The 14,981-nt window shown below is 39.7% G+C and overlaps 1 protein-coding gene across 3 annotated transcripts in view; it reads left to right on the forward strand.

Annotated features, from left to right (window-relative positions):
- The first annotated feature begins 492 nt into the window (after positions 1-492).
- Positions 493-14,981, forward strand: part of Zcchc7 (zinc finger CCHC-type containing 7) — a 195,303-nt gene continuing 180,814 nt past the window's right edge. The window contains exons 1-2 of one of the 3 annotated variants that reach the window (XM_028894766.2): positions 493-618; positions 7,034-7,661. In XM_028894766.2, coding sequence (XP_028750599.1) covers positions 7,058-7,661 — 604 coding nt within the window. In that variant the 5' untranslated portion in view covers positions 493-618; positions 7,034-7,057. Of the gene's footprint in view, positions 619-2,734; positions 2,849-7,033; positions 7,662-14,981 lie in introns of those variants that run through there. The other 2 variants (XM_028894765.2, XM_028894767.2) reach the window with 2 other exon arrangements.

Genomic DNA, 14,981 nt, shown 5'->3' on the forward strand with positions numbered 1-14,981 from the left:
GAACGACAAAAACAAAAGCCAGACACCCTCAAAAAGGCGTTTTCCCACGCTGGCGTTCCCAGGATCCCTCTCCGAAGCCACCTACCGAGCCTGAATTTTCTAACCCAGACCTCAACCCGAAGAGGTTCCAGATCCGCTCTGCGCCACGTGCTACTACCAGGGCGTCACCCAGGGAGAGAAAAGAGGTGGCCCCCGTCGATCCGCCCAAGGTATCGTGGGAATTGTAGTTTTTTCCCCCTGCCCTGAGAAAGTGAGTTTACACTTTTGCCCCGCAAGTATCTTCTCTTTGCTTAATTCAATAAGATAAAATACGTACCGTAATCTTTTTCACCCAAGCTATTTTTTCGAAAGAAAGCATGAGGAAAAAGGAGCAGAACTCAACTCAAAGTTTCTAGGCGGAGAAAACAAAGGGTTAATAGTTGCTACGCATGCGCTCGGAGGACTCGCGGGTTGGGCGGAAGGACAGCTCCCAGGAGCTGTGTTTTCCCCGGAAGTGCCTCCTCGTCTCGGGAGTCCGCGCGGACGCGGCTTCCTTACCTCATTTGTCCTCGCCCCTCCCCGTTCCTCTACGTGTTTCGGTTCCTGGTTGGTGCTTCCTGGTCGCAGCCGCGGCAGTGAGTATGTGTGTGACGGACCCCGAGCGGTCCGCGACCGGGGACCCCTGCCCCCCCCCTCCGCCTCGCCCGCGGGGCTGTGGAGCTAACGTGTGCCCCTGTCTGCCCGTCGGCTGCCCGTCCTTCGCGGCGCAGCGCTGCGCAGCTAATGGCCTCTCGGCTCCGCGCGGCCCCACGCGGCTCCCCGACCCGACGACACCCGGGCCTGGGAAAGGCGGGGCGCCGATGGCCTCGACGGGCACTTCTTTCCTGTCTGCTTTAGGCCGCCGCGTCCCGTGGTCCCCCTGTCCTGGGGAAGCGGGTCAGCCCGCAAACGTGGAGGCCTCTTTGGCCGAGGGGGAGCCTGGCGCTCCAGCGTGCGTCCAGTCCGGGGCCACTTGAAGCTGTCATGTAGCCACTGCGGGAGTGGATCACAGGGGATCTGGGGACTGGGCCCCCATTCCCTCTATAAAACCTGCAGCCGCAGAGTGACTTTCCTAAGATAACCTTTTCCCCCTCACACCCTAACAGCAGACCGTTGTGGTCAACTTTAGGCAAGCGCTGCCTTTACAGTGGGAAAAGCATGGTGGGGAGTTGGCAGGCCCGAGTTCCAGCCGTCACCGATTAGCTAGCTGCTGACGCTCGAAATGCCTTTAGGCCAGAGTGTACTGTGATTTCAGGGTTGAACGAAGGAAACTTTCAGAGCCTTTTGAGCCCATTTTCTCTGAGCCTGTTTTTCCCAAGTATAAAACCATCCTTAAAATGTAATGGCTAGGCTTCTAGCTGTTGACTTCGTTTTGAACATTTGAACCTTAATTTGAACCGTGTGTGTGTATATTTAAGACAGTGTTCACGTTTGGGGGACAGTTTAGTATTGCCACTCAAGGCAATCAGAAGGTTGGGAATGAACTGAGGAAAAACTGGAAGTGAAAATTCTTTGATAGCTACAAGGTTAACAGTGCATGGGAAAACGACAGCAGCTAATAGGAAAAGGCATTGCTTCCAGATAGGGTCCCAACAGTAGTTAGAAGTTAACCTAAGTAAATTTAGCACACTTTTCTTCTACGGAGACATGGATGTTCTTTGATGTGACGTATTTGGATTCTTTCCCTCGTTTGATTGGAAGTGGTAGTAACATTTGAAAAAATGGGCCGAAATTTTAATTCTTGTAGTTGATTTTGTCATTGACAGTAGCACACTAAGATTCTTGTAAGTCATAAACCTAAGCTGAGAATAAACTATGTATTAATCAGTTTGTCCATTGATAACGGGATTTAAAAATCCAGCTGTGGAGCAGGGTCCGAGCTTCAGGTAAAGCACTGGCTTAGCATGCCCATGACCCTGGATACAATCCCCAGCACCACAAAATGAATAAAACCAAATTCTGGATTTAAATCTACCGGAGATGACCTATGGCATCCAGAAGGAAGAGCTAAGCTAGAAATACTTTGGAAGGAAATCAAAAGCAAACTCTTCAGAATGACCACTAATCAAGTTTCTAAGGAGAGATATTGGCTTTAACGTCTTAGTAAATTCTGAGAACTGAACCTTTGTCTAGCTTAAAGAAATTCAGTGACTGAATCTACCCCCCCTTTTTTTTTTTACTACAGTGAGTAGTTTAATGTCATTTCTTTAGATAAGCTTCATTCCCATTTTTGATATTTTAGATTTTAAAATATGACCAGTCTTCTGTAGTCAGTGTTTTGATAAAGGCTTTTGTTTATTTGCTTTTTCAGGATGGGGTGCAGAGGGGTTGAGACAGGATCTCTTGTAGCCCAAGCTGACTTGGAATTTACTAAGTAGCCAAGACTTGCCTTGAACTCTTGATCTTTCTACCTCATCTCCCAAATGCTAGGATTGCCTTGGTGTTCCTGTGTACCACCATACAGGGCTTGGATAAGTATTCTGAGTGCCAGTTTAGGAGGTTCTTAGATAGTAAATTTGTAAGTTTAAATGTCTACTTCTCCTAATTAAAAATGTCTTGTTTCAAGTTTTATTCTCGTGGGAAGTAAATGGATCTGTCAGATAAATTTAGGTATTAAAACCAGTGCACGTATAACAATATATATTGGAATTTACTTATTTTAAAATTTGTGTTTTAAAAATCTTAGTGATGCTTGGCTTAGAATTAGGAACATGTGAATCATCCCAACTGTGTTCTTAACTAACTGTCCAACCTTGGGTGGGTCTCATTATGTCCTAGGGTCTATTTCTTCATAAGAATATAAAGGAGACTATGTGAAATAATCCAACAGGTACTTTCTAGATTTAAATGTTTGTCATAAACATGTCATGTTACCTAGTTAAGTATGCTTAGGAATCATAGTGAACAAAAGCTAAGAAAGCTTCTGAGTGTGGGGGGGGAGAGTGGTGTATACATATGCATATATACATTGCACTCATCTCTGAGTATATTTTTAAAAAATTAAGTGGGTTGGTTATAATTAAAGTTGTAACAAACCAAAACAGCATGAGGTAAACCTTCACCCTGGCATACATGAGCTACATAAATAGAAGAGAGCATGTATTCCAGAACACAATTTTCAAGTACAGAATGTACAAAATCCTCTTAACAGCCATAGGGGCTAAATTGTTAAATTCATTTTTCTACGTTTCATGGGAAGAGATAAGTCCGTTTTTATTATGGCTCTGTAGTTTATTTTTGGCGTACATTCACAGGTGTGCCTATGGCTCCATTCTTAATCCCTTTCCTTTGGGATGGCTCCAAGAGTACTACAAATTTGTAACTCTGTAATTTAGCTCTTTAATTTTTTTCTATGCTGCCCTGGAATTAGGTTTTATCTTAAGTCCACACTGGATCCTCAGGATGGATCCACTGAGGATTTTGAAGGAAGCATAATTCCTTTGACTTCTTTTAGAATTAATTTACCTACTAAATAAAAAAGGAAAGAATTCATCTTTCATTTGAATTCCTCTGAGGCTAACATTTCAATATAAACCGATAAATGGCATAAGCATTATTATTCAGACAGCCACATTCAACTTGTGTGACAATAACAGCATAGCAACCTGAAAGACAGTACAAGGAGGGAACAGTATACTGTATCCTTTAAAAAAAGGTATTAATTCCGTTTTGTTCTCTTTTGGCTTTTCTAAACAGGGTCTCACAGCTCAAACTGACCTTTGACTTTGCTTTGTAGCTGCGAATGACCTTGAATTCTGTATCTTCTTTCATTAAGTGCTGGAATAACAACAAAATAAGTCCTTCATTTCTGGAAAACAACACCCAAACTAGCTTGAGTGTAGTGCATTTTTGCCTCTTAGATTCTTGGGGTCTGCTGGTTCTCTTAGAAAAGAAGACATAACACCTTGATGTTCTGGCAGAAATTCAAACCTATGAAAACAACCGCTCTCTTAATTGCATCTGTGAAGCTAAAGGTGGAAGGAAGAATAAGCTGGCAGGTGTTAACTTTCTTTTAGGGTGCTTCTGGTTCTTAGACAAGTCAAGTGTGGTTGACTTTCTCCAGAGCTGTTATTTTGATCAGCATTCCATTGGTAGATAATTGAAACATCTACTGTGTAGATTTTTCCCCCCAGGCAGGGTTTCTCTCTGTAACAGTCCTGGCTGTCCTGGAACTCAATTTGTAGAGCAGGCTGGCCTCAAACTCACAGAGATCTGCCTGCCTCTGCCTCCCAAGTGGTAGGATTAAAGGCGTGTACCATCACCATCCATTTTACTGTGTAGATTGTTGGTGAATGCTTTGGAGTAATTAAAGACAACTGAGAAATTATCCTGTCACAATTTCTATGTTCTTGGCATGTGTTAGACTTTCATGTTTTTAAACATTTATAAACATCTTCAAATATTAGCTGCTCTGCTTGGCTATTGTGATCTATTTATTGTTTAACAGAGTGCACAAGGTCCCTTCTCCTGGGATTTGTGATTTGTACTTTTAGGACATTTACATTGAATAAAGAATTAGAAAGGTGAATGTTTTATAAAGTACTATGGAAGCCTCTGAAATAAGGCACTTAATTCCTTCTGATGGGAAGTACTGTTAAAGCTGAGTTGAAAGATGCACAGGATTTGATATATGTACGACAGAAATTTTTTTTAGACATTTATTCCCAAAGCTATGATTTTTTTTTTGTCTTTATTTTAGGTATTTAGGAAATTTGTGTTTCAAATGCATTTTTACAACCAATACAGGAATAAATATATTATCAAAGTTTTTTTTTTTTTTTATGCATTCTTCTGGCTAAAGATCTAAAGTTCATAAGATTGATATTATTATTAGTAATAATAGTACTTTCAATATTGGGGATCAAACCCAGGGTTATTTCACATACTAAGTTTGCAATTTACTGCTGAGCACACTCCCATCTGATTCTTATTTGAAAATAAATACACTCATAGTAAATGTGGAAAGGGCTTCGTGTTGTGAATTTTAGTAATACTTGTAGTAATAGTCTTGAGAAGGTATTCCTGAAAATAAGTGATACTGAATGAAGGGAGAGAGAGTGAAGGCGAGTAGCTCCTCTGTTACTGCCATGCCTGTTGTTCTCTTTACAGCATGATAAATACACTTCTCTTTTTGTCTTTAAAAAAAAGTTGCAAGGTAGCATACGTCTTTAATCCCAGCACTCAGGAGGCAGAGGCAGACAGATCTCTTGAGTTTGAGGCCAGCCTTGTCTGCAGAGTGAGTTCCAGGACAGCCAGGGCTACACAGAGAAACCCTGTCTCAAAAAAAAAAAAAAAAATTTAATAGAGCTGGGCAACTTAGCACACTTTAATTCCAGCACTCAGATGGTTGAGATAGGAGGATCTCTTTAAGTTCAAGGTTAGCCTCGCTCCTGTATAACAAGACACTGTTTAAAAAAAAAAAAAGAAAGAAGGAAAAAAAAAAGAGAAGAATGAAAAAGTTATTCCAAGGTAAATGGAATAGGGAGAGATACTTTTTAGGAGTCATAACATTTTAGAGAACAAATGTTCACTGTTGAGCAATAGATCTCAAACTGTTTTCTTTCTTTCTTTTTTTTAATTTTATTTTATTTTACAATACCATTCAGTTCTACATATCAGCCACGGGTTCCTCTATTCTCCCCGCTCCCACTCCCTCCCCTTACCCCCAGCCCACTCCCTATTCCCACCTCCTCCAGGGCAAATCCTCCCCCCCCCAGGACTGCGATCAACCTGGTAGACTCAGTCCAGGCAGGTCCAGTCCCTTCCTCCCAGACTGAGCCAAGCGTCCCTGCATAAATCCCAGGTTTCAAACAGCCAACTCATGCAGTGAGCACAGGACTTGGTCCCACTGCCTAGTTGCCTCCCAAACTGATCAAACCAATCACTGTTCAGAGGGCTGGATCCAGCTGGGGGCCCCTCAGCCTTTGGTTCATAGTTCATGTGTTTCCATTCATTTGGCTATTTTTTTTTCAGTAATTGAGTAAAACAGAAATTTATTATAAGCCACAGTCGTCCTAGGGACCTCCATGCTATATATATAGCCTCCATGGTTCTATGGGTTGTGGTCTGATTGTTCTTTATTTTATATCTAGAATCCACTTATGAGTGAGTACATACCATGACTGTCTTTCTGGGTTTGGGTTACCTCACTCAGGATGATTTTTTCTAGTTCCATCCATTTGCTTGCAAATTTCATGCTTTCATTGTTTTTCTCTGCTGAGTAGTACTCCATTGTGTATATGTACCACATTTTTTCCATCCATTCTTCCGTTGATGGGCATCTAGGTTGTTTCCAGGTTCTGGCTATTACAAATAGTGCTGCTATGAACATAGCTGAGCATGTATCTTTATGGTATGAATCAGCATTCCTTGGGTATATGCCCAAGAGTGGGATGGCTGGGTCTTGAGGTAGTTCGATTCCTAATTTTCTGAGAAACCGCCATACTGATTTCCACAGTGGTTGTACAAGTTTACATTCCCACCAACAGTGGAGGAGTGTTCCCTTTGCTCCACATCCTCTCCAACATTGACTGTCATTGGTGTCAAACTGTTTTCTTTTCCAGTATCCTTTAGGATATTTGCATTGATGTAGCTCAGTTCGTTGATAGTAATTCTTATTTGAGAGGTCTGAGTATCACTCTAGTACAGCAGTTCTCAACCTATGGGTTGTGACTCCTTTCGGGGTAGAAAGACCCTTTTACAGGGGTCCCATCAGATATCCTGCATATCAGATATTTACAGTTATGAAGGAGCAACAAAGTAATGTAATGGTTGGGGGTTGTCACAACATGAAGAACTGTATTAAAGGGTTACAGCATTAGGAAGGTTGACAACCATTGTTCTAGAGAATGACAACAAGATTTATAAATTCATGGAAAAGTGGTATTCTTAGGGAAAAAATTTGATATGTTGGGAAAAAGTGGTGGTCTTCAAAGTCAGCTCTGGGGTGATAGGTACTAATTAAACAAGATCTTAGCTTCTAAAATACATTCTGGTATGACTTTCTCTCTTACAGCATTAAGGCTACTGACTTTCCATAATGTTTGGTGGCTATGAGACTGTAGAAGCATATGAAGATGATCTGTATCGTGAAGATTCGTCTAGTGAACTGAGTGTTGATAGTGAGGTGGAATTTCAGCTCTACAGCCAAGTTCATTATGCCCAGAATGTCCATAATGCCAACAAGGAAGAAGGGTATGAGGAAAAGAACTGTGAGAATTCTGAAACAGCCGGTGTTCAACCAAACCAGAAGAACTTAATCGTTCTTTCAGATAGTGAAGTCATCCAGCTGTCAGATACGTCAGAGGTCATCACATTATCTGATGAAGATAGTATTTATAGATGTAAAGGAAAAAATACTAAAGTCCAAGCACAGGAAAAGAGGAGCCAAACTCCTGCTTCTCCTCATTCTAATAAATTGGCTAAGAAACGCAAGAGGGATAATGAGAAGCCTGAATCTGAAGAGAGATCAAGTGTGATCCGAGAGGTCATGATCATAGAGGTCAGTTCAAACGAGGAGGAAGAAAGTACCATTTCAGAGAATGAAAATGTGGAAAGCTGGATGCTACTGGGATGTGAGGAAGATGATAAAGATCATGACATCCTTCTCAACCTTGTGGGATGTGAAAACCCTGGTGCTGAAGGTTAGTATTGTATTGGCTATTTTGAAAAGTATTACCATCTTTATTAAAGGAGGACTGCTTTTCCTAGCTATAGACCAATAGGGTCTGATCCATTTCATTTCTTACTTCTTGGTCTTGTTTCTCATGATACTCTCCTACCAGAGGCTACTCTAGTGGTGCTTTGTCCGAACATGATAAAGCATATATTAGAGTATCAAGGAAACTGCTTCAATTGTAAGCACATTCATAGCATTTCTTCATGTTTGGCTTGAATCATTCTGGACTGAAATCTTAGCTCTTTTCTCTGTTGAAATAGGTGAGTACTCCATCTGCTTGGCTTTGTGCTCTTATTTGGCCAATTCTGTTGGAACTGCCTCTTATGTGGTTTGCTTATCCTGGAGTTATCCAGATAATAAGCTCCTGGGATGCCTAGTACTGGGATTAGTATTTCAGGAACTCCAGATTCAGTAAGACAGGAGGTAGGACAGTAGATTGTAGGAGAAAATGCAAATTTCAAGCACTACATTCTTGAAGGTGAAAGTTTTGTGTTGTTTTGCTCCCTCTGTCACATATAGTCATCTGATATCAGTGGGTATAAGTTCCCTTCATATCCCTCCCTTTGTGTCTGTGGCAAGTCTCTTAGAGTCGATTCCTAAATGATCTTTTAATCTGCCCTGCATATTAGTATTCTCGAGACGTCCTGTGAGTCAGGGTACTTGGCTGGTGTTTCAAGACCTTTAGTTCCTCCCTACTGTTTTCTGAAAAGATGTTGACATTCAATATAGATCATGCTTGGATCCCTAAGAAGTGGCAAACTTTTTTTCCTTTTTTAAGGAATCAGGTAGGCAATATAGAGGCTTCCAGGCTATAAAATTTCTTAACTATTTTACCTTTTGTTGAAAAGTTGACTTGTATAGTACTTAAAGAAATAGGGGCTGAGGATGTAGCTCATTTGTTAGAGTGCACGTCTAACGTGTCAGGGTCTGGGTTTGATCTCCAACACCATATAAACTAGTTGTGTTGTACACCCGTAGTTCCAGTACTTGGGAGGTAGAAGCAGGAAGGCCAGGAGTTCAAGGTCAACCATGGTTATATAGCCAGTTTGAGGCCAGCCTCAAATATGTGATGAGACCCTGTCTTTAAAAAAACAAAAGTGGGGATGGCTGTTTCTGTAGGATCGTACGTAGAAGACAGGTGGCCAGTAGTTTGATGAGCCTCAGAATTTGACAGCAAGAATAATAAAAAGAAGGGATAGTAGTTAAACAACAGAATCAAGTGAAGTTCTGTCTGAATAAGAGAGAAATAATAATGCTTTTTAGGCAGAAGGGAAGAAACTTTTAGAGACTAAACCCGTTTGCTAGATCAGGGAGGTTTTGTACGATGAGATTGGCTGTTAGATGTTATTAAAGTTAACTGCTAAGTCTTCTAATAATTATAGATACAGAGAAGAAAGATACACACTCATGGATTGAAGGAGGAGGGAACAGTATAAGCTTGTATAGGATTTTCTTGGGAAAGTACAAGTGAATTGGGAAGAGAAATGGAAACGATGAGTGCTGTGGGAATACTCTCTGGTAGTAGGTCTTGATATTTGGAAGATGTGGGGATACTCTGTGGTAGTAGGTGGATGCTGTGAGGATACTACTCTGGTAGTAGGTCTTGATATTTGGATGCTGTGGGCATACTGTCTGGTAGTAGGTCTTGATATTTGGAAGATGTCATCTCTTTAAAGCAGTTGATGGATCCCACTATGACTATATATTTTTAGTATCTGGTAATTGATAAAATATGTATTAGTAAAAAGTTGCTAATATTCTCTTACAAGACTTTGTGTTTCACTAATCACAACACTGTACATTGGTTAACACACATACGTGTGAGGTAGTTTTTATATACTATTGTGTGACTCGGTACCCAAGCCGTAATTAATTGTGTAACACTCTAGGAGTTGGCGCTCAGAGACTGGAATTCATTAAGTTAACTCATCAGTTAAGAATAAAAAGATTGCTTAGAAGTAGTGTTCAGTCAAAATTAAAATAATATGAATTTACTGGGCACGCCTTTAATCCCAGCACTCAGGAGGCAGAGGCAGGTGAATCTCTGTGAGTTCGAGGCCAGCTGGTCTACAAAGTGAGTTCCAGGACAGGCTCCAAAGCTGCACAGAGAAATCCTGTCTCAAAAAAAACCAACCAACCAAACAAACAAACAAAAAAAAAAACCACCAAACCAAAACCACAACAACAACAAAATGAACTTGTGAACTCACTTTGAAGGCTTTCTTTTTTTTTTTTTTTTTTTTTTTTTGATGATATTAGGTAATCTAAAGTGACAGAAACCCAATGATCTCTGTAACTAGTTTCTTTTTTTTTTTTTTTTTTTTTTTTTTTTTTTTCGAGACAGGGTTTCTCTGTGTAGCTTTGCGCCTTTCCTGGAACTCACTTGGTAGCCCAGGCTGGCCTTGAACTCACAAAGATCCGCCTGCCTCTGCCTCCCGAGTGCTGGGATTAAAGGCGTGTGCCACCACCGCCCGGCGTAACTAGTTTCTTAGTGTCAGGTTCCTATGTATTTCTTGTTGAGTGTTTCCAATTGGTGCCTTGATGTTGTTTTAGATTTAACATACTAAAGAGAAAGTTTATTTTTATTTTGTAACAGTCTCTGCAGGTTTAAGGATCTGCAGAGATGGAGAAGCTAATGGCAGCGTGTAGATAATTTGTGACAACATAAAGTAGGCACTGATTTTATGAAAGAGACTGGGACAGGGTGGCCCTGAGAAAGAGGAGAAGTTGGTAATGATACGGACCTGAAGAGGAAATAGCTTAATGGTAGATGATGGACATGATGTGGCACTGGAGTAGGAGTATAGTGTGGCGGCAGGGCTGCCTTTCTCGTTTTTTTTTGGATGATGAGGGAACCCAGTTGGAGAGGTGTCTATAAAAGGGGATTAATAAAGACAGGTTGTGATTTAAAAAGGTATAAGAGAGGAGCATGTTTATTTATTTGTACATTTTTGTTATTAAAAATTACATTTTTAGTTTATTTGTGTGTCTGCACAGGCATGCATGTGTGTGCATAAATTTGGGCATGCGAATGCCATGGCATTCTTGTGGAAGCCCGAGGACAGCTTGCAAGAGTCAGTTCTCTCCTTCCATCTTGTGGGTCCTGGGACTCTTACCACAGTCTTCAGAGTGGTCACCCGCTGAGCTGCCTCCCCAGCTGTCTTCACTAAAACTGTGGAAGGGGCGGGCAGCGGTGGGGCACGCCTTTAATCCCAGCACGGGAGGCAGAGCCAGGCGATCTCTGTGAGTTCAAGGCCAGCCTGGTCTACAGAGCGAGCTCCAGGACAGGTACCAAAACTACACAGAGAAACCCTGTCTCAGAAAACCAAAAAACAACAACAAAAACTGTAAGTGCTGGGGCACGGAAAAGAAAGTCGTGCTAATAGAACTGCAGAGTCTGAGAACCCTGAGAAAAAAAGGAATGATTAAAATACAGATTGGCTTGGAAATGCACTTATTTTAAATTAGAGAGACAAATTGTTTTATTTAAGAGACAAATATAATAAGCTGAGTAATTTTGTTGAAGTCTCAGCCATTGGAGTTAAGTCTCTCAACATTCTAATAATAGATGTTGAAATTTTGTGTTTTATAAACAAATAGACCTAGTGAATTTAAACTAGTATATAAGTGTAGAAGACTATATAAATACATATATTTTGTATTTTCCCTCTAGATATAATATCACAGAGGATTCATAGTTGCCATAGATTTTAACAATCTAATACACATTTTTTTCTTTAATTAAGAACTTGTACATTTTTGTCCAAGGGAAGGCTTTTATAAAGTGTTCTCTTTGGCACGTTCCAGTTACCAGCATCACTATTCGTAAACTTTGGGCTGCTGTTAAATAAAATTAGGGACACGTAACACAAGCCTTGTGATGTCATGATACCTGATCTGAGAACGGAGAGGGCCACTGAGTGACTGGGAGGCAGGAAACATGCAGCACAGATAAGCTGGACAAAGGGATGGTTCTTACAAGCCAGTAGAGCAGGATTCTGTGAGATACTGCCAAGCTGTTAAGAAGGGCATATAGTTTGAAATTGAATACAGTGGTTATTCCTGGAATTTTCCATTTAATATTTTTTTAGATTGTAGTTGACCATGTATAGCACACTGTGGAGACCAAACCATGGACATAGGAAGGCTACTGTGTTAGAAAAGCATGTCTGCTATTGGGAGAGAAGATGTACGAAAAGAAATAAGCATGTTTTCATTGGTGTAGTGAATATCAAGCATTGTTTGCATAAGACAACTAAATAATAGAAACAATAAGTGCTTCACAGTTATTTTTCTTAGATAGAAAAAGGACATTTAACTGTAAGAATAATGGTTAATTCTTCCTTGTAGGTTTTTCTTATGGGTAGAATGTTGTAATGGATTCCAGTGTCCTGTAAACCAGCTTTAACAATGATTCATAGTTGCCATAGATCTTAGAACTTCAAACTGATCTTTTCTTACCTATAACTCCATGCTTCTGCCATTATTTTGAAGTAGAACATAGGTGTCATTTCATTCATATATACACTATGTTTCACTCTGTAAAACTTTCTGAAAGGTAAAAATTATTTAAAAAAAAACTGATTATCACACCCAAACAACTTGCCAATAACTGTTTATTGTCAAATACTCAGTCAAATTTCACAGACTATCTCCGAAGTTTTTTTCCTTAGAGTTAATTTAATCATATCTGATACATATGTTGCAATTTGTTGCTGATTTAAGTGTCTTTTAATTTATAGGTTACCCTTTATGTTCTCGGCTTTCTCTTTTAATTCTTTTTAATGTAGTTACACTAATTAGATTGCTTTCCCTCTAGAATTTCCCTATCTGTATTTTGTTTTATTTAATATATCTTATTGTCTTTCTTATTTCCTGTGACTTGTTATCCCTTTACTTACCTTATTACCTTGATACATAGGTTCATCTGTTTCATTTTGCTTTTGATACGTTTATTTTATATATTATAAAAGTATGTCTTTTAGGTTATAATGTAATTACATTATTTCTCCCCTCACTTTCCTCTCCCCAAACCCTCCCATTGTTATCTACCACTTGCTCTCTTTCAAATTCATGCCTTTTTCCTTAACTGCTGTTATATGTATGTGTATGTGTGTATTGGTATCCCATAATATATAAATACAGCCTGCTTAGTCCATATAATATCACTTGTACGTATGATTTCAGGGTGACCATTGGACAACCAGGTGGTGTGTTCTTCCCTGAGGAAGACTCTTTCTCCCCCTCTCAGCATTCCTTAGTTGCCTGTGGTTCTTTGTTAAGGTTGAAGCCTCATCGTCACCTTCCCACCTCTCCCCCCCGCCATACACACTTAATCATGTCTGTTGTTTTCCTTGTTTAGGCAGTCTTGTTAGTGAGACTTCATGAGTGAGTGTAGCCTCTGACATTCCTAGGAGACACAGTCTCACAGTAAATTCCCTAATCCTCTGGCTCTTACACTCTTTCTACCTACTCTTCCAAAGATCCGGAAGCTCTTGGTGCAGGAGTTAATGTTGTAGATGTATCCATTGGGACTGGGTTCCATAACTCTGCATTTTCATTACTGTGATTTTTTTTGTAATGGTCTCTGTTGCAAAGAGATGTTCCTTGATGAGGAGTAAGAACTACATTTATTTGTTGGTATAAGGAAAAATATTTAAAGTGTAGTTAGGGATTGTGCTGGTTAAAATTAACTTTTTAAAATTTAACTTTGTCTTATAATTATATAAATATTTTTTAGTTTCCAAATTAAACACCTATTCAGATAAGCCTATCTTTTAAGTCTCCATCCTGTTCCTGCTCTTGCCCTTATGAATACAGGTTAAGAAAAAAAATGCTTTGTTCTTATGTTAAAGTAAAAACAATAATTAGGACACACAAGACACTCTACTACCTTTTTTCTTTAAAAGTATATACTAGAACTGAATTTCTATCACCACGTAAAGATGTTTCTCATCTATAGGACTATAAGCTATTTTTTGTACTCTTGTGCTACACAATGCTGATAATTAGACACACAGTGTTTTCTGAGTTATAGGCAAAGAATAACTTCAAATAGTCAATGAATATTAGTAACCTTGTTACACTACTAAAATGAATTTTAAACAATGAGTAATAATGTAAATACAACTGAAGAAGCATGCTTTAGTCCCATTCTTGCTGTTAATACCTCTTTCTCATTTCATAATTTTTTTTTTTTTTTTTTTTTTTTGGTTTTTTCGAGACAGGGTTTCTCTGCGTAGTTTTGCGCCTTTCCTGGAGCTCACTTGGTAGCCCAGGCTGGCCTCGAACTCACAGCGATCCGCCTGGCTCTGCCTCCCGAGTGCTGGGATTAAAGGCGTGCGCCACCACCGCCCGGCTCATTTCATAATTTTGAAGGCCACTGATTTAACAAAAATTAAATAGGTTCAGGATTTAGAAAACACCCTTTGAAGAATGAAGAATATGGCATTCTTAAGTTTGAAGCCATATTAGTTTCTGGTTTGTGATTGTGATGGTCTAGAAGTTCTGTGTTAATTCTTAGCATGTCCAGTTTGGCTCATGTAGTGGATACAGAAGGAAATCCTGAGTGAGCTTAAGTGTATTTCTGCCTTTGCTGTTAGTGTTTTTTCTTTTCATAGTTATTTGAAGTTGAAATGAAGTCATTGCTCAGTTAATGTGAAATTGTGGATTTTAAAACTGAGGTCCATTTATGACTTTGGAAACTTAGGGCAATAAGTATTTTGACTATTTCTGCGTCAGATTTCACTTCCCCTCCAAACTGTCCTCCTAAGTAAGGTTAGGTGTAATTTCAGAAGATGAACTCATGCAGAGCCCTTGGTGAGTTCCTGGGACTTTTAGGCTCTCAGCCAAGGCTTGGAACTGAAAAGAGTTGTGTGGAATGGGTACCTATTTAAATTTCAGTTTTTCTTTTGCCTTTTTATTTATTCCTTGATCATTTCATACATGTGTCCAATGTACTTTGATCATGTCCACCACCAGCCTCACTGCCCTGCTACATAGCTCCCAAGCGTTCCTCTCCCACCTTCATATCCTCCTTGGTTTAGTTTTCCAGATACTTCAATTATTTGATTTGATTTGGGCCTTTACATACACAGTTTTCTTCTTGGATTAGTCTCTGCCTTGCCTGACTGATATTTTCTCCCTCCAGCTGTCAGTTTAAAGTTTGCTGAATGAAGTAATGGTTATAGTTTTCATTACTAGATGTCAGAGTCTACAGTTGACTAGCTATGACTTGAGGTAACTTAAAAAAAAAAAAAACAACCCAAGTTTTCTTTTGTTTGTT

The sequence above is a fragment of the Peromyscus leucopus genome, chromosome 2, assembly GCF_004664715.2.
Source record: "Peromyscus leucopus breed LL Stock chromosome 2, UCI_PerLeu_2.1, whole genome shotgun sequence".
Classification (NCBI taxonomy): Eukaryota; Metazoa; Chordata; class Mammalia; order Rodentia; family Cricetidae; genus Peromyscus; species Peromyscus leucopus.